The sequence below is a fragment of the Platalea leucorodia genome (genome assembly GCF_965183815.1).
Source record: "Platalea leucorodia genome assembly, chromosome: 4".
In the NCBI taxonomy this organism is placed as follows: Eukaryota; Metazoa; Chordata; class Aves; order Pelecaniformes; family Threskiornithidae; genus Platalea; species Platalea leucorodia.
In genome coordinates, this window is record NC_138826.1 from 13,155,383 (window position 1) to 13,181,668 (window position 26,286).

Sequence of the window (26,286 nt, forward strand, 5' to 3'; positions counted from 1 at the left end):
AAAAAAGTAAATCTTATTGCACCAAATAATAAAAATTATGAGCATACTTGGGCACTGATTCTCTGATTATGGTTTCCTGATGATTTCCCCATCTTCCAGTAAGTTCTTTGTTAGGGAGAAGATACCTCAGTTCCATGTGTAGTTTGTCATGTAGGTGCCCCAAGGTCCTGGATTTCAGCTGTTTAACGTAGCTCTGGTAATGCAAAAAAGATAGCATCCAACTAGGAAAAAAAAATGAATAGGAAGGAGATTCCCTGAAGATTTTGGCCTTCCTGTAGAGTGTGCAAAGCTGTGCCAAACTTATGCCCAGGCTCAAGAAACTAACTGATGCGATTGACTCACGGTCAATCCGTTAGTGGTTAAACCCCTTACACTCGTAAAGGACACACACTCATGAAACACTTCTGATAAAAATATGCTTTTCTTCCGTAACTTGTCTCTCTCTGAGAATGTATGTTTTTATTTCATTAAAATTGATTGTGTGGTTTGCTACTACAAAACTTTGTTGCTAGGTACAGAACAAAAGTACCATGGTGACATTTGCTGGGGGAAACATGCTTTTCTTTCATTTACATTCACTTTGAGGAAACTTTCTTCAAAAGGCCTGCTGCTGGGTTATGAGAGAATCTCTAAGAGGAAGCTTGGATGGTTGGGGATATACAACAGATGTTCACAGTTCACACGCACCAACAAGACCCCTCAAATCTGTTGGAAGATGCAGAGTTAGGACTTTGTGAAAGTCACGTTGTTAAAAGTAGCCTGAGAAAAATACCCCTAAAAATACTGCAGGTCTCTGTGCTCAGCTGACTGATAGAACGCCTTCCTGACCTAGGAGGGCCTTCCTCTTTGTGATGGAACCAATTTTGGTTTAGAGCAGACTATTGTGATCCCCTCCAATTCTCTCTGAGCTCTTGTTGTTCCTACAGTCCTCAGATCTGGATTTTTACTTTACCCATTTAAGCTTTCTTCCTCTGTGCCTCTGAGGAAAAAAGACTGAAACATTGCTTTAAGCATCCAGTTCAGAAATATTTACCAGCAGTATTCATCACTTATGTATCTACTTAATACAGTCAGGAGCATAGTTTTAAATAGATTTGCCAAAGGATAGAAAAGCCACATGTAACAGGAGACAGAGGTTTAGCAAGTAAGGAGAAAAGAGATGGCAAGAAAAAAGCAATTCTGCTGGCTCTACTGAATTTCTCAGCCTGGTTTTATCGTGCTAAGAAAGGCAAAGCTGCTGCTGTGCTGTAGCATTCAGTGCCTGTCTTGTTGAACTCTGCACTAGGCTTCACTGCCAATGCACCCTGCAGAAGTTGGTCCAAAGAGGCAGTTGGAGGAAAATCGGTGAATCTTGGTGTGGAAGGATGTCCTCTGTGAGGTCCTTCCTGCAAAAGGAAGAAGCACTTTCATCATCCTCATTCATGACATTTCAACAGTGCTTTTGGATTCTGTATTTCTCTTTTTGCTGGGCAGGGCTCTTAACTGAAGGAGGTTGAAGGGGACATGTATCCCCCAGGCAGAGAGAAGCCCCTTAGCTGACTCCACTAGATTTTGCAATCTTGAAATAAACTGGGTGGCTTTTTATATTAACATCAATGGTTGCAGGACCCAGACTTGTATACAGAATTAAAGAAGACAACAATCCCTCCCCCAGTCAGAGTAGGACTTTCTCTGCTGTTTAGACACTGAATTTGTGTGGAGAATATTTTGTTATCTAAGCTTGTCAGAGCTTGGACTAAAAAAATATATGTGTGTGATCAGGTAAAGGGAAAAAAAAAGTGTTATTGCTGTTAATCCTGCAAGTGCCTTTTTATCAGTTCAGGGGAAAAAATGCCAGTTATAAAAGACATAAAGATTTTATAATGTTGTTTTTCTCCTGGTAATATCACAGAACTCCAGGTTCATTTCAAATCTGTATTCAGCCCATGGTAGCTCTTTCTCTGAGAAAAGGGCACATTTGTTTATTGTTTTACACAGCAACAAAACTGAGTGACATTAGAAATGACTGTAGTTTCTCTAGCCTTGGGAACCTGAACTCTTCTGACAGTAGACATCTCTTATCATGGGCTAGAACCAAAACTAGCTGGGGACAGGGCTGAAGCGGCAGGTAGTTCTTCTCCGTGCAGGGGCTGAGGCTCACAGCCAGAGGGCAATAGCGCTTCAGGAATAGGCGGAGTGGAAACGTGCAGAAGCCCTCGGCAAATCGGTCCTAGCAACGGCCTAGAAACGAAATTGTCCTTCTTCATTTAATTGATTTGGGTAAATGGATGACACCATTACTTGTGTGTTATTAAAGCATTAATTTACCCGGTTTCCTTACATTGTGTTCCTTCCTGCTGTTTGAGCATTATTACGGCAATATCTCTTCAGTAGAAACACCTCCTAGACACAGATGGAAATCTTTGGTCATGTTCATCCTTCAGCTACCTGTCTCCCAGGTCCTTTAATAGAAACTTTGAGTTAAGTGTCTCACTGTCAATCCTCCCTCTGAATCCACTGCCATTAATACCGAGGGCTTCTCCCACCAGTATTCCCATATCTCACACCTTTGTGGGAAGTATGAGCCTGTTGATGCTGGTGCTAGCCACTTTGGATAGCCAGAGATGTGCAAAGGAGCCTTAGTGCAATTGAGAGTCAGGCCTATTTATTTCATTGATCATATCAGCAAGGATCTCTCTAGCTCTCTTTTTATTTTCTGATGCTTAAATTACAGACCTACCTGCTAGGTTTAGTTCTTATGCTAAAACATCAGAGTCCTGCGTCATGAGAAACTGTCCTGACAAACTGCAGGGAGGCAGAAGGCAGATACTGAATGTGATCAGGCTCTGTTGGCTTCATGTGTTCAGATGATCATGCAGGTGTCAGTTCTGAAATACACATACATTTGCACCCTTAGGTTAACTAACTGTGCTTTATCATTGAGGTAGGCTTGGTTAGCTAATAGTAATTTTGAATTAATTTTTAGTTCATTTTGAATGCTTGTGGAAAATGCAGATTCACTATGCAGTCTATGGTGCATCTCTGCATCTTTAGAGGCCTAGATATCTACCAGGCATGGATTTACTGGAAAGATTCTGGGGATTTTATGTTCCCTATTAATATAAGCTGGTATAGCTTGACTCCGAATACTGTGATGCAGTTATAATCGTATGCCTTCATAGATCCATAATTCAAACTGCACCTGAATCCATCCTTCTCTGAGATAAATCCCATGTCAGATCCTGTAGAACTGGGAAGCAAGCACAGCTCCCCTTTAACACAAATCTATACTTGCATCATAGTTCAATATTAAGCAATGGTACTAAGCGAATAAAAAGGTGGTAAGACTTTTCCATGGCTATGGCCAGTTATTTTTTTCCACAAGGGCTTTTGGAAACTGCAGAACAAAGGTAACTATAATCACAGATACCTCGATTCCACCCCATTTAATGTCTGAAAAGTTTGCAAAGCACAGCATACAAAACCACAAGTAGTATTTTCAGTTTCTGGCATAGTTGACGTTAAGGCGAAGCTGTTAGTGTTAAGGAAGTCCTGTGGTTACACGTTAAGTCATCTCTTGATTTTTAGAAGGTATGAGCATGGCAATGACTCATCCGACTTAACTGATTATTTCTATATCTTAAAACAGTGGGATTTTAATAATTTCACGTGGATTTGCAGTTCTTCCATGACAGTATGTTTGTCAGGTCTGTATTCAAACTACTAACTTCCTTAAGGTATTTATTTTCCTTTGACCGGTGCTGCAAATAGTCTTAGATAAGGTAATTTACCATGAACTTTGAGCAGGATTACAGAACTTCTGGAATGAATTTGTATCTGTCTCTAGTTACAGAGAAGGACTTGCAATCCTACTTGACTAAGACAAATAGGATTCCAGTTTAAACCAGTAAAAGCGGCCAGGGTAAAACCATCATCAGTGAAAGCCACAAGATAGGCTGCTTCATACTGATAAAACAATCCCTGCTGGTAAATGCTCCACTCTTTTTTGATAGGTACATTATCTATTTCACCTGAGTTCTTTTCAGGCAGGCACAAAATATCATCAATATATGCAAATTCCAATTCCCAGTTACCAGGCAATGACTCGGCTAGCTGATTGCAGTTTAAAGCTGATGCCTTCCCTGTCTCCAGATTTTGCTGTACTGGCTTGTGCTATGGCAATCCAATTGATGCTAATGCTTGTTGATTGCTACAAAGCCTGTTGTGCCAAATTGTAGGCAGCAATTTGTTGTCAGCATCAGTGTTCTGCGTGCACCAGCCTGTAGCCAAGGAGTTCATTAGATTCCAAGACTGCGGAGGTGAACGGGCAGCTGATGCATCTGTAGAGAGAGATGGAACAGCAATTCATGTCATTTACTGGGGTGATATTTCTGTAGGGCCTTAATGAGCCAGATGATTTGCAAAAAGGGGGTACTGATCCCCTCTGAGGCAGATTTCATTGCATTATTTTGTTTTGTTTTCACCTAACTGATTACAGAACATTGTGTGTGTACAGTGTTACAGCTTTTTAATTAGAGTGACACATGATAACTTAGGAATACAGTGCTGCAGAGTGTTGACAAATGAATTACAAAAATACAGGAATCCCACTTGTATGTAAATATTTGTTTTCTCTAAGCAAATCAGAATGGTGTTATTCTTCATTATAAAGTGTATTCTGCAGCTATAGTGTTCTTATTCCAAGAAGGATGATTAGAGAAGCACATGGCAGTGGGAGAATAGGCTGGCTGATGCTTCCAAAGCAATTAAGCAACATTCAGTCACTAGCATCTGAGTAAATAGATTGATGAAAATTCAGTCAAAAAACTGAGGAAAAGACTATTTAGGTCATCTACTTCATTGCTGTTTCCTAGGGTATGTTCTCAATTACTTGTTGTAGATATCCCAAGCATCACAGCTGCTAAAATGTTCCTTTTGAAGAGTCGTGCAGTCTAATAGATGTTTAGGAGTTTTCCCAAGTGATATGCAGCTTTAATTTTCTTTTGCTTAATGTCATCTTCTTAATTTCTCCTTTTTCAGATTACCTCAAAACATTTTTTTTTTTTTCTCAATTGCAGGCAGGAGTAAAAACCAGTGACAAAATTCTTCTCAATGTCCCGCTTTTGATAAACAGTATAAGAAATTTAACAAAAATAAATTGCAAAATATTCTCTCCTTGTTTTTTTTCCTTTTGTCTCATATCTTAGGTCAGTACCAGACTTCTTAAAATTGTTTAATAGTGATTTATTAAATTTTTGTTTTAAGCCATTGTGCTTTGTTCTAGAAAGAAAAAGGCATCTGAAAAAAGTCTTCATAATGTTAAACATTCTTCTTGTTGTTACTATTATTCTACAAATATCACCTGAGAGAGTTGAGGCTGCTGCAGCTCCGTGTCCCCTGACCCAGATGGTAGCAAGGCTGAGTGTTTGTTCCTGATAAGCACACACATGCATGTACACACAGTACATATTTGCATACGTACATGGCTAGTGACGCAGATTAGCACAAACAGAAAACACAGCACTCACACAAACACCAGTTGCCTCATCCTGTTCCCCTCTCTGGTTGATCAAGATGAATTCCCATTTGTGGAAATTATGTGCACTGTAAACATGCGTACAATATTGATCCCACCAGTACCCGGTCTTAGACATCCAGGTCTGTCCAGTCTCTGGCCCTGGATGCCTTGTCTCCCCAGTTGCTGGGGAATGTCCAGTTGCCTCATACATAGACGTACACACACATAACAGGTCTCACAAGCAGGTCCAGACCTATAAGGCTTTACACCAGTAGCCATTCCCCAAGAACTCTTGATCACTCCAATAACCACTTCACGGACCAAGTATCCAGCCCAGACTTATGACCACATCAGCACCTAGCTCCCAAGTCTTTTATCCTACTCACTGAGTTGTCTGGCTTGGTGCTTACCTGCACAGTATGCACACACTCCAGTCATTCCAGTTGCTGGCAGTGTGGGCACGTGGACCCCTGTGACCCATGGTCTGAGTCCACTTGCTGAGACTTAGACCACCACACACACACAGAACAGATAGCTCCTCACCCAGGAAAATAGAAATGGAGATACCAGATGCTCTCCCCTGGCATGGCATAATGAGCCCCATACCCCTGTGTGCAGTAACCCTGCTCAGTGATCTGCAAAGTGATCTGGAGAGAGCCTCTCCCATTGACAATCTGGTAGGTCTCACCCTGGCCATGGGCTGATGGCTCTCCTGTGACAGCCCTGGGAGGAGCTTGGGCAAGGGCTCCACTGGGTCTGACCAGGTTATTGGGGTTGCTCTGCCTTTTGTTTTTCCTCTCTGCTTCTTTTTGTATACAGAGATGAGCACAATCACATAATCTAATGCTGCCCTAATCCTCTTTTCTTAGAATGTCAGGCTACTTGATACCAAGACATTAAAGATAATAGTCAAAAAAAAGTTCTTTGCAAAGAAGTGCCATTTTAAGATCAAGGATCATGTTGCAACTGGAATATTGGAATGGAGTTGGTGGACTCTGTACAGCAGTTCTTAGAAATGGCATCTCATTAACTTCTCTGTTATGGGCTGTGGAGAAAGCTTAGTAAAAGGAATAAGAATGATTTTCCAACCAAACAGTCCTCATTAGTCAACAGCTGGAGAGTAAAACCACATGTGAACAGAATACTGATTAAAGAGGTTTTTTGTTTGTTTATTTGTTCCACAATAACAATTTTTATAGAGTCTTTTTTTACCTGGAATCAAAACCAATTTGAACTGTTGTTTAGTGGAACCAAAACAAATTTGGTCAAAGCTAAATCCAAATTGGGACGAAAGATTACAGTTTGACTCATAGTTCCTAACACACGATTTTTGGTAGCATTTCCTCTTCCAAACAAAAATAGAATCAAAGGTTGCAGCCTTCTTTTCCATTACCAAATACACTGTTAATGCCTTCAGTTGAGATCTCTCTCAGGGCTGTAAATTTTCCTCTACATCTCATGTGACGTAGTTTCCAAATACAATTAACTATTTAGCACTTCAGTTTTCTAAGATGTGACTGAGACAGCAGTGACTGAACTTAGCTTAGATCTCTGGCTTTTATTACATTTAAGTCTAGAGTTGAACCTGAGAAGCACTGTTAGACTGTGGAGGGAGAACAGATAATGCAATAGCTCATGAACTACCTGGTCTGGTTCTGCTCGTTTATACTGAGATATATGTAAGGTAACTCTACCCCCCAAAAAAAAAACTAAAGCGGGATGAAAAATCTGTTGTTACATCAATAAAAAATCAGAAATCCTAGTAAACAGATCAAGGAAAATCAAAACTTGTATCAACAGTAGAGACCATGAGCTAATATCTGTATTTATTCTTTTGGTTTTTTTATGTGACTCTTTCTTTTAATGCTAAAACAGTGATTATGGATATGAACGTCACAGCAACGGGCAGTGTTTACCAGCATTTTGGTATAACCCATCTTCCTTGTCAAAAGATTGTAGCCTTGGACAGAGTTATCTCAACAGCACCGGGTAAGTGGCACACCAGACTTTATTTATCTGGAGCACCCATATGGACTTTATCCCAATGGCAACTACAGGTTGCATTTACTATAGGTGTCTCAAAGCTGGCTGAAGCCCTTGGGACCTCTTCTTCACTGAGTTTGTTAGGGTGCACAGTCTGGTACTCCAGATCTCCATCATGTATGGTCCAGACCTTTCCCTGAAAAATGATACCTTAAAGAAACTTGGAGGGAAAACTGTAAGGCAAAGGCCAATTCTTTGAAGTCTCTGAAAAGACTTCCCTTAAAATCATGTGGGACCAGGTGAGGCAGAAATGGTGGGAAACAAATTAGAGGAAAGAGGTGAAGCTGATGTATATGTGAACTGAAGTAACAGATGGGCAGCTAGTCTGAATGCTGATTATTCTTTGGCTCTCTTGGAAGTCAAGAGAAGATGTAGTTTAAATTAAGATACTGACCGCAAACTTCATTTCTGATGCAAGTGATTAAAGCAAACAAAGGAAGCCAATGTTTTGGCGTTTTATACACTCAAAGATAGGCAGAATTTACTTTTTTCTTCAACTCTTATTTTTGTAGCTCTCGAGGGTTGCATCTTTAGAGAGAGTTGCCTCACAACTAATGAGAAGTGGAGAGCATGTGAGAAAAGCTGTTAAACTCTGCCTAACAGCATAATAATGGAATACAATTCCATACTGTATGTGTATATCATTTATTTATAACTTTATAGTTATTTAACATGTAACATAGATCACCATATAATTTTATGTTTTAGGCAATTTATTAATATGTGGTATATATGTGTGCTATGCAGGAAAATATTACATGCCATTAACAACAATATTAACTACTTGTATGTTAGGCACATGAGGAATGCTTAGCTGAGACAAACACTAAAATATATTTGGGAAACTGTTTTCTTCCAATCTCCTTAGTCTAAAGAAACCTCAAAAAATGCCTTCTTGTTCCCAGTTAACCCTGTTATGCTCCCTGTCAGCATCTTGCACAGACTTCTCTTTTCCTTTGCAGATACCGGAAAGTTGTTTCTAATAACTGCACGGATGGTGTGAGAGAACGGTACACAGCAAAACCACAGCAATGTCCTGGCAAAGCCCCCCAGGGCCTTCGCATAATCACATCTGATGGCAAACTGACAGCTGAGCAAGGACACAATGTCACTTTCCTGGTGCAGCTGGAAGAGGTAGGCTCTGTTTTTATGTTGCATCCCAGGCCCCATGGGTGTATTTGAGTCTGATTCATGCCAGACAAAATTTGTAAAGTGGTGAAGAGGTAAACCAAGAGAGTGTGGGATAAAGTCGGTCAGCTCCACGATGTAGCTGGGGTGGAGTATGCTCAAAAAGGTAATGGATGATGCATGGAGATAATGAGACTGAAAGTGTATTCTGTTGCATAGGGTAATGACTGGGAGAGAAGTTGGTAAAAACTGGGAACTGGTTTGGTCTCAGTAGAACTGGAGAGGACAAGTTTGAGTCCTAATCCCCAGCCTTACCTATGCTTTTGACTTCTTGCTGTGTTTGAAACTGAATTTCCATTTTTACTTGCCACTGACTTTCAACCAAACATGACTAAAAGTACCTGTGTAGATCTGTCCCCATCACACAAGTTGGTGCATACTGTTTACGCATTTGTGGATGAAATCTCAAGATGTCATCAGCAGCGTTAAGTCTGAAATTGGTTGCAAATGTGAAGCTGATGCAGACTCTGATCAGAGCCTGTGTTTTTGTTACATCTGTAACTTAACTTGATATTTCACTGTTCTGCTCCCTCCATTTCTGAATCCTTAGGAAAAAATGTTTAAAATCTTTTCGCCTGTTTTTATTCCTCAGCACTTCTTTATCTATGTTTAATTGTAGGCTCCCAAATAATAGCATTCACAAAGTAACTGTTTTCTCTTTTTCCCTAATCCAGCTTGATTTCTTTAAACTTCTACCCTTTTTTCTGTGTAGCTGGCCAATAAATCCTAAAACAGCTATGCTTTTACGCTAGGGCACAATGTACATCCCTTTACAGCTCAAAGTATCCATGGAAATTACTTCTGACTCTCTCCATAGTAAATGTCATCCATAGGGAGGAAAGAGAAATGAGGATGACCTCTGGAGCTGAGTTTTGTAGGGGGTGTGTTGGGGTTTTTACATGTCTATTATTAATGCTTTCCCAGGAAAAAGGTGTCCTGATTTGTAAAGGCAATAACACATAATAAATCATATCTAACCTGAAGCAGTTGTTTGACCTGAATGTTCATTTTCTGTGCAATGTGGTCACTTTATTTCAGTAGTGACAGTCATACAACATCGCTACTGTAGATGCTGTCATAACAGTATAAACATATAATTTCGTCTGGATAAATTATTGATTTCTGTGTTTAAAGATGAAGAATAAAAAGTCCAAAATAAAATTCAAAGTCTTCAAGCTGTTAAAAAAATAAAAAAAATAATAAAAAAAAAAAAATCAACAAAGGTGGTGTTATATACCCCCAAAAAAGTGTTCATTGCATTGCCTTTCTATTCTCAGCCAAGTTTTAAAACAGATTGAGAGAAGGAGATGGGTAATCTGAGAATCAGTCACAAAACTATCAAACAATTATGCCAATAGTCAGAGGGAGAGACAATCACCCACAATGCGGGAAACTCAGGACAAATGTCCTGCTCTTCCTTCTCTGAGCATTCCAATTCACGTATTCTGTAAGAATGCCCTGACCACTCTTATACAGGGATCTCCTGTGAACTGTTCTCTCTTGTCTGTTGATTCTGATCTTTTTTGATAACCCTGCTTCAGTATTTACCATAGTCTGAAGGCAACATCTTCTCCATTAGGAGATGGAGTCTTTCTCATGCTGTGTATCAGGGTGTACATAAAGTATGTTTTGATGAGTGAGTCAGCTTCTGAGGAGGTCTAAAGGGGGGCCTTCTTTCAGTATGCCTGATAAGGAAGAGGTTAGGAATTGCTCTGAGGGCTGAAACAGTATTGATCAACCTCCAGCCTTTCTGATTACTCTCCCTGCTAGATGAATCTTGACCTCCTGCTCCTAGATTTGTCAATATAAAGAGTTTACAGAGCAACCAACAAAACTTTTGGGTGAATTTGACCCAGTCTGCCAATGACTTTGCGCTGATGTTGCAGCAAAAGAAGTATTCAACAAAGAATAAAACTTGCCCAGCTATAGGCAAGCTATAGGAGAATAAACTGTCGTTATAGCAGCATAATTGTATATACACTAAAGCATTTACTGAATTAACTGTTTCAGTAACAAAAATCACACGACTCACTCGAAAAGTTAAACTACCCAGCAAAAGAACAACCACCCTTTTATAGAATAGATATTGATTTCACAGAATCATGGAATAATTGAGGTTGGAAGGGATCTCTGGAGATTTAGTCCAACCCCACTTCTCAAAGGGAAGTTTCTTTCCCTTGCAAACAAGGCAGAGGTATTGCAAAACAAAAACTTGTCATTTTCTGTTTAGTTCTGCCCTGCACAGGTATACAGCATAGTACAATCCAGGATGTTCAGCATCCACGAAATCTGTGCCACTCCATTTTTGCTAAAGAGAAGTCATCAAGCAAGTTAAAAAAGGCTGGTTATATTGTGTATGCATGTGCGGTTTTTCCCAATGGCATATGAAGAAAGTGTGTCCTATTCAACCCTTGCCCCCTAGAGTGGTGGTCAATATTTTTAAGTGCTTCACCCTGGTTGCGACTCTTCCTTTAGTTTGTGTCACAGTTAATATCTTTTAGGACAGAAAAAAAAGAGCGGCCTTTGCTTATGCTGTAGTCCCTTTGCATCTTTGCATCTCCTGTATCCCTCTGAGACAGTTTGTTTGAAGCCTTCAGATCTGCAGGGCTGTTCCACACACCACAGCCTCCCAGCTCTCTTTTTTCATGCCTATATTCCATTTGACCTGGGGGGGGGGGGGGGGGGGGGGGCGGGGAAGAAGATAAGAAGCTGGTGAGCCAAGGTACGAGAGTTTGTTTGAGATTTTTACTCCTATTAAGTTTCTACAGTTTTCTGCTCCATCTAAGGAACCACCTGGGTCTGAAAAGAAGAACAAACTGCAGAGGCAGGCTCACTGGAGGCCCTGAAAAGTCACTGAATCTCTGTAGTGGAGGGGTTTGCTAAGAGGGGAGACAGAGGCAAATGGCAGCAGTAAAAAACTGTTTTCAGTCAGGTGTGGGATTCAGGGCCAGGAACCACAGTGCAGGGGTTTCTTGTAGAGCCTGCTTGTGCCTGTGGTGATGCTGAAGACCAGGACTGTGTCGTTCTGACAATGACACAATGCCGGTAAAAGAGATCTGAAGAGAAAAACAAGGACAAGGCATTCAGAAGTGTTCTGCTATTGAAGAAGACACAAAAGGAAAATAATCGCTGAAGTCTGTGCAAGTGAAGAGGGGGCAGGCACCAAAAACAGCAGTGCATAGAGCACTGCTGATTTCTGAGAGCTGGGATTCTGGCCCAGTTTCTCTAACCCTGACTCACATGAAATTTTCCTGTGAAGCATTTATATCTGGCAGCATATAAATATCACTAAAAGCAAAAACAACCAACAACTCATATTTAAATTATCTGAATGTAAGAATGCTTTCCAAAGTGGTCTGATTTTCCTGTCACCTTTTAGGATTTCTGTATGACTTCTTAAAAACTGTTTGCAAAGTCACCTTGCACTTAGTATCTTTGGTCCTATTATTGGAAAGGTTCGTCGAGGTTAGTTCTCCTATTAATCTGGGTATAATCATCATGATATTCTTACTGGGTGACAACAGCCAGGAAGCATCAATATTTCCTTTTATAATTAGCATATGTCCCATTGTATGAAGCATTATAGAAGTTTTTAAGAAGCAGAGCACCATACTTAGGCTGGCAGTTTTGCTCTTAAATTTCCATCCCGCTAAACAGAATAGCAACAGCATCTCTATCAATAAATGGCAGCACAGGAGAAAACTAGTTATGCTTAAAAGCAGGTTTTCCTATTGCCTCAAAATGCTGCCAGTTTAAAGGTTAATCCCGTGTCATGGCCTGGGCTGTATGCACAGACCCACGGCTGGTACCTCTCACACGGCAGCGTTCAACAACAGAGTTGTTTCTCAGCCTAAACAACCTGAATCCTTACTTTATTTTTGCACAGCAACAGAAGAAACCTAAAACCAAAAACTGCAAAGCCATTCTCCTACAGTAGTTCTTCAATACAATGTCCCTGACATATTTTGCTGCTCTGTTGTAGAGAATAGAGGAATTTTATTAAGTGGGTGTAGTTTCTGCATGCCTTCCTCATAACGTGGTCATGTAAGTCTCCTGCCTGACACAAACCCAATTGTTATTTGTGTGTTTGAGTTATTTGTATGAACATCAGACACTTGTGCTTGCTGTACTGCTTCAGCAGAGACGCTGAAAGCTGCAGCCTCCAGAACAACGCTATTCAACACAATGGCTTTCAAACTTGTTTCATCTGATTGCTCATACATCTTTGCTGAGGAAATGGATGGTAAAGACATTCAGGGCAGAAAGGTTCAGGGTTTTGGCTATTTCATTACAGATAATTCACAGAGAAACTGCCACCTCTAATTTATTTTTTATCTTGATAAAATAACAGCAAAAAGTCTTTGACATTCCAGGTCTGCCTCCGTTCTCACTTGACAAAGTCACTCCAGTGGGAGTAGATTTTGGCTTGCTTTTGACTACTTGCTGCTGCTGTATGATGTTAGGATTAGACTAATGTGTGGGGAAAACTCATTTGTTCCTACAGTTCAGGCCACAGGCCAGAATTCAGTCAATCTGAACTCATTCCTGAACCACACTCTGAGCTCTTTCTGCATGACCTTAAGAAACTTAACCTTTCTGGTTTTTTATTCCCTCATTTGAAAATAGAGCTTTACTTTCTCCCTGATGCCCTCCATGCCTTTCAGTTTTGTGCTTAAGGCTCATAAGGCCGGACAACTCTCTCTTGCCATGTGAATATACAAATGGAGCCCTGAATTTCCTAAAGACCACTATAGTTTTCTGTAATGACAGTGTTAATAAATGGCTGTACAAGGTACATTGTGTCTCAAGTACATTTAATGAGCTTGGGGACCCTTCTGGAGGGAAAATACCATTAGCATTTCCCACCTCAGCACTATTGTTTGGTGCACATCAGAATTCAACTCAGCTGAAGTCTCTGGAGATGAGCTTAGCATTAGGACTGTTTTGATTGTTGATGTACCCAAATTAAAGATGCAAAGCTAGTAGTACTTAAAAGCATAATCTCCATTTTTTCATGGTATCCTACTGTGTTCCTTCTTTTGATATCATAAGTTAGTTAGTAATGATTACAAAAATATGAAACTTTCATCCTAACTTTCAATGCACATGCTGAATCATGGCTGTTTATCTTACTAACACCACCACATTCCTGTTAATAACACACAGATGAAAGATCAGTACATCCCCTCCCCCATACCACTGTCATCTGAATTATAATTGTGTTTTCTGTGTTACTCATGACGACAAGATGGTTGGGAGAAATCGGAGCCTTTCATGCATTTTTAAATTCACTGCTGAAATTCCATGAAAATGTATGAAAGTTGACCTCACCTTCATGATGACACACAGCACTACAGTCTTCTAATGCACCTCCAGTCGCACAAGTTGAATTATTCTGCATAATCCTGAGAGGCTGTACTTATTGATTCCTGTGGAGCACCGAAGATCAGTCCTGTAGAAAAAGCTCATAGCTGAGTCGAGCTGGCACAACTGCCAGTCAGAATGAATGAATGGATTAATACAATTAACTGTTTTGGTGTAGAAAAAGAAGCACATGTGAAAAGTATCAAGCTATTTGCTCTGATAAAAGACACATTTCTATTCAGTTTCTGATTTTAAAAAGTTAAGAGCATCTCTCTGAAAGCCAGAGTTTACACACAAAAGCATATTTTTCAGTACTTGATCAAGTTGATCAATATCTTGAATATCTGTTTAACATTAAGCATATGCTTTAAACAGGCTTAGACTAAATGTATCCCATGCGTAGATATTCAGTTGCAATGGAAATATCTTTGATGGATTTTTTCCGATGGTCACAGGAAAATGCCAAAGAGGGAAAAGATCTAAAGAAAGCACAAAATCTAAAGAAAACACAAAACATTAATTCATGAAGACAATCCAACAACAGCAGTGTCTCTCTCTTGCGAAGGATAATTAAATCCATTATCAACATCTGTAAGGAAGACGCATGAGTCAGTGCATAATTGAAGGCTTAAAAATTAAATCTGAAACATGGGAACCAAAATTTAAAACCTTGAACTGTGTTTCATTGTTTTAATACTTCCATTTAGATACAAATACTGGAGCTCAATAAGGAAAATTCATTATTACAACCTTCTGGGCAAGATTCAGATGGAGTGTTTGAGAGAGAATCCTACTAGGTGGGTCTCACATCTCACCTACACCAAAATACTGAGAGCTGCATAAAAGTATATCAAAATGTAAAAATATTGTTGCAAACTGTATGGGCTGTTTCTTGATACATCCTGGGGCTGGAAGCTTCACAGAGTTTTTTGGAAGCATGCAGGTCTTGTGTACGCTCTAGACTTTTATTCATTGGCAAGACACAGGAAAAATGTGCATTTGCCTTGGTGGGGCGGGGAGGGGAAGGAGGGAGGGGAATCTTTTGTTTATGCTTGGAAACCCCCTAGACATTTAATGAGAAAATCCCTTAGAAAACAGTAAATTTCTGATTTACATTTTAATATCAAAGGTTGTATAGATAAAGGGCATAATATGGGGTCTTGGGAAACTTGTTTTTAATTCCCAGGGCTTCTTTTCAGGCTAAAAGGAGTACTTGTGCTTCAAGTTCAGCATACGCTGATGGTTTTAGCTGAACTAAAGCCTTTATCAAGATTGCAGTGTACTTCGTCAGGTTATATCCAAGCTTGTGCATATTGCATATAACTAGTACAAGGTAAAAAACATCCATCAAAAGTACTTTCATTTTTTCAGCTATTGTAGTTGGTTGCTGACTAGCTTAGTGTGTCTAAAATACAGGAGCTGAATGCAGAGATACCACCACAAGCAGCCAACCTGGCAAATTTCTCCCTTGATGCCTAAGAGCACTGGCACTAAAGACCTCTTACAATGAAGGCCAGAGAGGCTGCCCAAAGATAGCTCAGTGCTGATTGCATTCAAGTGTTTTGCTGTGGCTGCAGAAGTAATGCAGGAAGTTTCGTGTCTGCCTTAATCGAGCTAAAAGCTTCAGAAAACCCTTATCATGTGGTATTGGACTTGTCAAAATGATAAGGAGAAGCTGGAAAAAGCAACAGGAGAGATTTTTGGAAGATGTATGTATATGCATCAAATTGTTGCAAAACAAAACTTCTCTTGGTAAAACAGCCACTTGCAAATGGCTCTGGAGAGCTGCCTGAGACACAGACAGCTGGAGCTGATGTAGATCAGGTGTGGGCTGTATGGGAAATGTTTTGATTTTGGCTCACCTGCTTTCTCTTCCTGTCTTATTCTGCCCGTGCTCTTACCTGGCACAGGTAAAAAATTAGAACAAGTCAAAACACAGTCTCTTTGTTTTCATGACTTTTTTCTCTGCCTTCCTAAGCTAGAATTTTAAATGTCAGCTTTTCAAAATGTGGCATTTTCAAAGAAGTGTTATAGCCTGGATCTTACTGAATAGAAAATGTATTTCCAGTTCAAAGGGTTTTAAATCAAAACAGGAAAGGCCAAGACAAATAAAAAAGACTGGGGGAACAGCAGCTGAAGCTCTTCTCCAATTAGATTTCCAGATGTCTCTTTCAGCATCTTTTCTCCCTAGGGAATTTGGAAGAAAAATTGAAATCTAAATCTTGTGTGCCTTAGAAATGGCTCCCTTCCCTGGCAGCACCTGTAGATGCCATGGGTTTCGTGGCTATGGTGAAAATGAAACAAGAGGCTGGCTCAGAGGCTGGTGCCAGAGGTGGAATTTTGGGGTTTTCAATCATGGGGCAGTTTACATGGCACCAGGCCTGCTGGAGACAGATGGGGTTCACCTGTCACAAAGGGGGAAAAGGATCCTGGCTCAGAAGTTAGCAGGCCTCATTGAGAGAGCTTTAAAATAGATGCGAAGGGGGAAGGGAATAAACCAGGCTTGCTAGGGATGAGCCTAGGGGTGGCATGCCTGTGTTGGAGAAAAGATCAGTAGCCCAACTGAAGTGCATTAACACCAATGCACGCAGCATGGGCAATAAACAGGAGGAGCGCAGGAAAACTATGATGTGGTCGCCATCATGGAAACATGGTGGGATGACTCACACAACTGGAGTGCTGCAATGGATGGCTACAAGCTCGTCAGAAGGGATAAGCAAGGAAGGAGAGGTGGTGGGGTAGCCTTGTACGTTAGAGAGGAGTGTTTTGATTGTCTAGAGCTCAACAAAGGTAATGATAAGGTTGAGTGCTTATGGGTAAAGATCACAGGGAAGGCTAATAAGGCAGATATCCTGGTGGGAGTTTGTTATAGACCACCCAACCAGGATGAGGAAACAGACAAAGTATTGTACAAGAGGTTGGCTGAAGTCTCACAGTCTCTAGCCCTTGTTCTCGTGGGAGACTTCAACTTACCAGATATCTGCTGGAAATACAACACAGCAGAAAGAAAGCAGTCTCGGAGGTTCCTGGAGTGTGTGGAAGATGATAACTCCCTGACGCAGCTGGTAAGCAAGCCAACCAGGGGAGGTGCCCCACTGGACCTGCTGTTTACAAACAGAGAAGGCCTGGTGGGTGATGTGGTGGTCGGAGGCTGTCTTGGGCTCAGTGACCATGAAATGATAGAGTTTTCAAGTCTTGGAGAAGTAACGAAGGGGGTCAGCAAAACTGCTACCCTGAACTTTAGAAGGGCAGACTTTGGATTGTTTCGGAGTCTGGTTAACAGAGTCCCTTGGGAGGCAGTCCTGAAGGGCAAAGGAGTCCAGGAAGGCTGGATGTTATTCAAGAAGGAAATCTCAAAGGCACAGAAGCAATCCATCCCCATGTGCCGTAAGATGAGCAGACGGGGGAGAAGACCGGCCTGGCTGAACAGAGAGCTTTGGCTGGAACTCAGGAAAAAAAGGAGAACCTAGCACCTTTGGAAGAAGGGGCAGGTGACTCAGGAGGACTACAAGGATGTTGTGAGGTTGTGCAGGGAGAAGACTAGAAAGGCGAAGGCCCAGCTAGAGCTTAAACTGGCCACTGCTGTTAAAGATAACAAAAAATGTTTTTACAAATATATAAGCGACAACAGGAGGGCCAGGGAGAATCTCCCTCCTTTGTTGGATGCGGAGAGAAACATTGCCACGAAGGATGAGGAGAAGGCTGAGGTACTTAATGCCTTCTTTGCCCCAGTCTTTAATAGTTGGATGGGTCATCCTCGGGGTTTTCAGGCCCCTGAGCTGGGAGATGGAGGTAGGATGCAGAATGAAGCCCCAGTTGTCGAAGAGGTGGCAGTCACAGACCTGCTTCTCCACCTGGATGCTCACAAGTCCATGGGACCAGACGGGATCCACCCGAGGATACCGAGGGAGCTGGCAGAGGAGCTTGCCAAGCCACTCTCCATCATTTATTAGCAGTTCTGGTCAACTGGGGAGGTCCCAGATGGCTGGAAGTTAGCAAACATGACACCAATCTACAAGAAGGGTCGGAAGGAGGACCCGGGGAACTACAGGCCTGTCAGCCTGACCTCGGTGCTGGGAAAGGTCATGGAGCAGATCGTCTTGAGTGCCATTACGCGGCACATGCGGGACAACCGGGGCATCAGGCTGAGCCAGCATGGGTTTATGAAAGGGAGGTAGGTCCTGCTTCACTAACCTGGTCTCCTTCTATGACAAGGTGACCTGCTTAGTGGATGAGAGGAAGGCTGTGGATGTTGCCTACTTGGACTTTAGTAAGGCCTTTGACACTGTCTCCCACAGCATTCTTCTGGAGAAGCTGGCTGCTCATGGCTTGGATAAGTGCACTCTGTGCTGGGTTAAAAACTGGCTGGACAGCTGAGCCCAGAGAGTGGTGGTGAATGGCGTCAAATCCAGTTGGCAGAAACAGGGCTGTTCTAAAATGCTGACACCCTTTTCATTTTCCTCTGCTACCTCAAATACGCAGAGGAATATACCTCAACCTGAAATATACTTCAACTGCATGATCTCAAATATACTCAGAGATGATAAAGCCAGCAGGGTCACTATGGTGGTGCAGTTTTAACTACATGAACCGCTTTTGTCTCAGCAGTATGGCTTTACTGAAAAATGTTCAAAGACATCATCTCCTTTTTAGTAACAAAAGATGACTAAAACCCTAGTGATGATGGACCTAGGGGAACTGGGAGAGCATCTACGGGTACTTCAGAGATCTCTCTCTTTGGTCTGAGTCCAGCACCATGCTTGAGAGAAAATATTCCCCCTCTGAAAGGGGTTCAGAGCTGAGGAGCTCATTTATGCTCAGTTCTGTCTGTGGAGGCATATCCCATTTGATGCCTTCTGTTGGCTTGGTCAAACAGTCAGGAGTGCCCAAACCACTGCATCATGTTTGAAACTGCACATCTTTCAAATAACTCAACTCAATGAAGGACGTAACTCCTTAGTTAAGATCATCTCCTGTGTTCTTCATGAGGACTGGCATGATCCCCCTAGTTTGATCCTCTGTGTAACACAGGTAGGAGCCCTTGCCTCAGCTATTTGTGTCTCAAAGAAGAGCATAATCAGGTGCTTAAACTTCTGGTAAAGCATCCAATGGAGAATTTGTTCAGAGCTTTGCTGAATGGAGGCCTTAGTAGTTTGCATTGCTCAAGCACCTTTCTTAGGTTTGACAATATGTCATTGAAAACTCCAGATGTTACCAAGTTAATTAATAAGAAAAACTTAGTTAAGAACTACCCAAGGGCAACCTGGAGCTGAGTTAACATGTAAGATCCCTGTGTTTTTTTCTAAAAGGATATTCAGTTTGGCCTTCTCAGTAATGTCTCAGCACCTCAGGGTTCCTTTGCCCTCACTGGTGCTCTCAAGAGGAGAATAGGAAGTTGCTGTCGTTACCTTCAAGACACCAGGAGGGAAATAGGATGAGATATCTGTAGGCATCCCCAGACATGTGCCTCTGTCAAGGGATGTCTTTCCCCTGCCACACCTTCAGTCTGGGATCCTCCAGAACAGAGCAACACAGTTATTTTTGTCTCATCCATTTGGAAGCAATGGAGCTTCCTGCAGGGTGCCAGGGCAGTGTAATGACTACAACTTCAGCCTATAAAAAGAGAGCATCTGGGAAAATGTCTCCCTTGCCATCCCCAGGTATAGTTCTGTTCCTCTCACTTTCCATTCAGGCAAGCCTCCACTATTTCTGCCTTCACAACAAGTTATAAAAAGACTGAGAGAACATGAGGAATGTAAAGCTTATGTTACAATTCCCTCCCATACTCACACACACACATTTCCCTTTCTGATGTGGAAACCTGCCTGATGCCAACTGTTTACATGGGCACCTTTCATTCCAGTTGGGCATCCAGAGGACTGTTTCTCTCTCAAGGGAAATGAAAAACAAACAATCAAACAAAAAAAGGAAAAGGAAACCAAACCAAAGTAAATTAAATGTCCTTTCAGCCAATTTTATGAACTGCCCTCAGCTATTAATTTACCAGCATTCTTCCAGACAATGGCAGCTGCTTCAGCGTGCCAGGCTGTGGAGTGAGCTGCTCCATGGCAACAGCCAGCAAGCGTGAACATACCCAGCATAACCATCATGCAGAGCCACCGAGGGGGACTTTCAAAAGGAGTAAGAATGCTTAAAGTTAAGACAAGGTACTGCATCTTACCTGAAAGGGAGAGGATCTATAGCAGACACAGTTGTTATACAGGTCAGTGTAGGCTGTGTAACTGTTCAGCTTTCAGAAATCGCCCTTACCATAGGCATATCACTGCCTTGTGATATGAGAAAATCTTACAGATATTTCTAGCATGTGTGACATAGGTTATATGAATTTTTTTGTATGCAAGCATGACCCACTTTTATGTCTTTTAAACAGGCTTGTAACCAAAAAACTAAAAAAATTGCTTTTTGTTTGTAAAGCAGAATGAGGAAATGACATCACTTCCCTCTTTTGGGTTTTAAAAGCCTTTTTGGGCTGGGTGACTCTGACACAGAGTTTGATGAAGCTGCATGCACCAGGCTGGAATTCAGTTTCAGGAGTGGAAGATTAAAACCTGTTTCAGGATTGTTTCACGTTAGCGGACCCCTCTTCTGGCATGGAGAACACAGATCCCTGATATCCTTGGCTTTTGGTTTGTGGTGGGGTTGGCTTGTTTGTTTGTTTGTTTCCCAACTGCGATTTTTATTTATTTATTGTAATTTATTGTAACAATTCTGAAACATGCTAGATTAGCAGCCCAGTAGACTAATGTCACAAAGTGGCAGTTATACCACAAACCTACTCTGCTGGGATTACTCCAGGCAGGAGAAGAGTTTAATCAGCTCTGTTAATTCATTAGCCCTTCCCTTCTGAGGCAGGGACAAAGGGTCCCACTTAGTGTCAGTAGTGTTGGTAGCTGTTCTGAAATAAATACAAATCCAGCTCATTTTAAATCAGGCCACTGAGCAAGTCATAAGCTGCTGTAAACTGTCATTATCATGTGAGGCTGAAGCAGTTCTTTTGACACCCCACCGCTTTAATATAGTTGACCCTTCCCTGAGGACTTCTCGGTTTTATTTTTCTGCTTTTTATGGTTTTAAATGCAAAAGCTCACAGTGTGGGTTGTTCTAAAGACTCCTGAGGCAATCTCAGTAGCTACCCATGTCCTGAGCACTTGCTGAGATGAGCACCATTCCCCACTACAACCCTGCTCTTCACTATAAGGAAACCCAGGGGAAGGAGCCAGCATATTTTCCAGAAGATCCCCTAGTCCCCCTGATGATTGGGAAAGCAGGGCTACAGCACACACCTTGGAGGACACCTTCTTCACAGTCCATCTGAGTCAACCTCGAGAGGGGGGTCACTTTCTCTCCGCTGACTACTGAGCAAGCTGATGAAGTGACCACCTTTCCTCTGGTAACATCAGACCTTGTAACTATCCTCTGGTTTGTCTAGGTCACCCCACTCATTCAGTCTCTCAAAAGAAAAGCAGAGTCTATACCAACCTTTTCTGTTTTCTGTCACCACAGGGAGACCTCCAGAGATCCCTCATTCAGGTGGATTTTGGAGATGGCATTGCTGTGTCGTATGCCAATATCAGCTCGACAGAAGATGGGATTAAGCACATCTACCAGAACGTGGGCATATTCCGAGTGACCGTGCTCGTGGAAAACAGCCTGGGTTCTGACAACGCTGTCCTCTACCTGCATGTAACGTGTATGTATGTTCATACTTGTCTTTAGATTCTGTCGTTCTTTAAAAAATTCTTACTTGCCCTTAGAGATGACATTTGGGGCTTTGCATCTGGCAGCAGAGTGATGGGATATGATGAGTGTTTGCCTGTCCTCCAGCAGAGGACTCCAGACTGAGAGGAGCCACAGGCAATGGTGACATTTGCTTTTTAAATTGTGTTCCACTTCTAATTTTGGGTAGTCTAATTTGGGACACCTCAAAGGAGTGTCCAGCCTTTTCTGAAATGCACTTTCATTAGCATGTTTACACTTCTAGAAAAACAAAGACATTCAGGATCTTTAATCACTTTTAAAAGCCTTGACTTTTACTTTGTACATGTGTTTTGCCCTCTAATGAAATACAACCACCTCTGGGATGGAAACCAGTGCATTTCAGTCTTTCTGTTGTCATAGGAACCAAAATCTTGGTGTTAAAGAGTATTACAAGAAAATATATTATCTTCACATTGCTCTTCTGCTGTTCTTTTTAACCTTTTTATACTTCAGCTGTCTCTGATTTAAAACTGAAATGTATCTCAAGTCCTTGCATAAAACCAGCAATGTATTCTTTCATATTTATTCTAGCACATGGTTATGAACCTGAGGGGTCAACCTATTATTGAAATTTTGTAATATCTCTAATGGATTTTGTTTGGGGCTATCGTTTTCTTTATACAGTGGGATTTTTTTTGTCAATTATTTATGTTTTCAACTGTGTGCCTCTGTGCCAGATTTACTGAAAAAAAGGAAATTCCAAAACTTAAAGTTATGCTTACAGAAATACCACTTGCCCTCTACCAAATTAACTCCACATATTGTCTAGATAATTTAGCACCTTCCATATACTTTAACTCTAGTTTTGGAGTTACTTCATACAGCATGAAAACAGCTGCCTCTTCAGGGGAAAAGGGCAGCTCTTTAATGGTGCACCGTCATATCAGCAGATGGGAGCAGTGGGAGGTATAGCTGTGGGAGACAGGAGGTTTATGAGGGAACACTAGAGAAGCAGGAGCAAATATCTCCCTGAACGCCTCTCTTCAAAAAGACCGTCGGTTCATGATCATAGTGTACCATTTATGATTCCTTGACCTGACAGATCCTGGTCTGTGGCAAACTTTTACATCACATGATCCTTCATGTTTGAAAAACTCATAATACCTTGCAAATATAACTGTATTCATAAATTAGCTTATTGTGAAGCTCGGGATTTTGATTTGGGGGCTTAGCCTGTATCACTTCTGTGCTGAGGCACTGGTGAACCAAGGTAAATTCTCAGCTTTTAGAGAGCTGCTGATTTTTTTTTTTTTTTTAGTTATTTAAGCATCATTCTAAGCAGGGTAGAGAAAAGGGCCTGTGCTCAGAATAGACATATACACTTAGACATATACAGTTTTGTGTAATTTCTTTGCTTCTGGAGTCATAGTCTAGTTTGCTTCCCTGTGTGTGCTTGGATAATTATCACGGGAGCTGCTGTGGGCTCTGAATGCAGGAATCCCCCTCCCACTGCTGCTGGTTATGAAAGCCAGCTCCACAGGAGCCGTGGTCTTTTTTTTTTTTTCTTTTACTCTTTGTAAAGGTCATTGGAAAAAAATAGAGAAGTGTTTTCGTGGTTGATATTTCGCAGGAGGTTCTGACAGCCTTGTGCGAGAAGGGTTTGTAATCGTTCGCTGTTTGACAAGAGACGATTCCATGGGGACCATTGCACGCCCTCAGCCTATCTGCAAAGTAATGAGGCCACGTGAAGCAACAACTGCTTTCTCATGCAACAGCCACAAAATGGAAGGAGAAGGCAGGTGTCCAGCCTTCACTCTCACTCATAGTGGCTTTCTGGTTTATAGCTGTTTTAATCCACTTTCTTGAGACATTGAAGGCTTAAGAACCATTTTGATTGTTTAAGCAGTACAAGAAATAAACAATATTCAGATATGTTCATGTGACTTAGCAACTGATAGTGTATGTTTCTGTGTATTGCTTAGGTAATGCGAGCATAGAACTTAAATACTGCGTGATCATTGCAGCCAGACCCAGATTATACGTGCCTGACCCCCTGGAGAAGTGACAGCTCTAAGGGATATGTCTCACCTTTCTCTACATGACAAGAATTAGGGACTTCAAAACAGGTTGCAGACCGAGCGTGGTGCCACTCAGACTAGCAATAAATTTGCTGAGGACAGAGATGTACAGTAAATACAGTCCCCTGCAGAGCCTAACACCCAGATCCACAAATGCTTCTAAATCCTATTTAAATGCTTGCATTGCCACTCAGCTCTCTGCTGAGTATTCTGCTTGGGGTGTATGAGCTTGGCCTCTGGGCAGTTTTGTAAAAATTTCTGTCCTTAGAATAGACTCACACACTATATTGCTAAGATCCGTAGAAAAGCGGCGTGCAACCTGAACATCCAGACAGTTTTAGGAAGGGCTACTAACTGGGTGAACCCTTGTTACAGGGTTGATTTGCATGAGTGTGTGCAGCCAGATCTGGGCCTTTCAACACCCTTCCCTACCAGTGGCCAGCAGCCTTGCTGAGGGGAAAGCGGCAGGCACTGAACCACAGTGCTTATGATCTCAAAGATGAGAGTAAAGCCTCCACCCGGCGCCCTCCTCATTCTGCTGCAGCTGTGGGCCCAGTGTAGAGACAGTGCCTTTGCTGAAGTTGGTACAGTGATACAGAAATGCAGGTTATTTTGAGGCAGGAGTGTTTTAGGGTGTATGGAAAGTAAATTTTATATAAACTGCTGCTCCGGCCAACAGGCTGTCTCTGAACTGTCCTGACAGGTCAAAAATCTCCCCTGAAGAGTCAGTTATGCATTTGTCTGAATGCTTCAGAGTAACATCACCTGCCTAAGTGAACCTTTTGAGAAGCTTCTCCATTTCTGTTGTCTGGGACTTGTACAGTTTTTTTCCAGGGACAGGTGAAGGTCTGTCGTCTCCACGGCCCTGCGTGAAGCTCAGAAATGAATTCTCTTGAATTATCTTCAAACTTCCCTGGGAGAAAGCAGTCTTCTACCAAACTAAGGGCCTATCCAGAGTGAGCTATCCCCATCTGCTGGCCAGATAATAGTTCAGCATTTCAGCTGCTTTGACCCATTGGCTCTGTGCAGAGAAATACGCAGAATTGGCTTGCTTGAGCCATTCTTTCATGTTCTTTCCTAGCCAGCACATGGTGGAGGTCCAAGGAGGTTCTGGGCACTCTCTGCAGTGCAAGATCATTTGAGATGTATTCAGAGCAGCTGTGCAGTTATGTTGGAGTGTATTAGACTTTACATGGGCTCCATTGTCACTGCCGTCACCACATCTGGTGTTAGGAAATATATTCCTTTAGAGGGCTGTGCTGACACTGGGCATTTGGCAAATATCCCAAAGGATACCAGAGCTGCAAAATATTTAGCCTGGGAAGCTGCTGTTTTTCAGGTCTCAGGGTCTTTCTGAGAGGAGGCACAGCCTGGTCACAGAAATGTGTCTGAGCAGGGGAATGCCATTAAAATCATAAGAGTGAAATTCTGGCTTCTCATGAATTTTCACGAAGAGCATTGACTGCTGATTTTAAAAGGAAGCCATGGTCTGGTCTATAGCAGTCTTTCGTTAGTCTGATCATGGATAACTCTTAATCGGGCCGCATCAAGTTAAGCAGCAGCTGTGTCTACATCCCAGAGAAAGCTGCCTTTCAGTAACAAGTCAGGAACTGTTTATGCTGCCATTGTTTATACAGTCTGATTTGGGAGAATTTTTCCACCTCTCTCTCTCTGCCTATGTGTGCTGTATAGGGGTACAGAGTGCTTGCTCCAAATGTGCGGTGTTCCTTTAGGTTGAAAAGCAAGGTCTAAGTGGCGATATATGCATGGGATATGTCCTGAAAAATCCTCTCATGAAATATGTAAGATCCTCTAGCAATGTATCTCAACTCCACATGGACAATGCAATCAATCCCCCCAAGTAGTGGTCTCTCCTCGTCACTGGGGAGCTTGCAGATGTAGGACATGTAGACGTGGCCTTAATTTGTTTAAGAAACCCATGTTCACATGTCACCTGGGATTTCTTTCTTTTTCTTTCTTTGTCACTCTCCGGACAATTGCTTTGTTCTCTAAGTGAACAGTCAGAACACATTTTAAAAAATAATCTATAAGACAAGATGTAACAACAAAAGCCCATCTGTCTCCAGAAGATGGGAAATGTGTGACCCTGGGCATAATGTCACTTGTCGAATGAATTATGTTCTGTTTGTACTAAAGAAATAAAAGAGTTTATTGAGGAAAAGGAGGGAATATAAGGTAACACTAAAATGAAGGCAGTCAGTGAATAGCTGCAGACAGAGTTTCAGCTGATATAGATACACCACTGCTGAAGTTCACCAAATTATAACAGTTTGCATCAGCAGAGATGTTTCATGTCCACTGAAGCCTTTTGTCCTGCAAATTCTTATGTCTTCCCAGCGAAGGCCATATTCACATAACAGGGCTCTGCCCCTATTG

The 26,286-nt window shown here is 41.8% G+C and overlaps 1 protein-coding gene across 1 annotated transcript in view; it reads left to right on the top strand.

The window, feature by feature from the left end:
* Window positions 1-26,286, top strand: part of SORCS1 (sortilin related VPS10 domain containing receptor 1) — a gene marked incomplete at both ends in the record, with an annotated part of 310,932 nt that overhangs the window by 257,673 nt on the left and 26,973 nt on the right. The window contains 3 exons of the mRNA XM_082309176.1: window positions 7,373-7,486; window positions 8,503-8,674; window positions 21,617-21,803. Coding sequence (XP_082165302.1) covers window positions 7,373-7,486; window positions 8,503-8,674; window positions 21,617-21,803 — 473 coding nt within the window. The remainder of the gene's footprint in view (window positions 1-7,372; window positions 7,487-8,502; window positions 8,675-21,616; window positions 21,804-26,286) is intronic.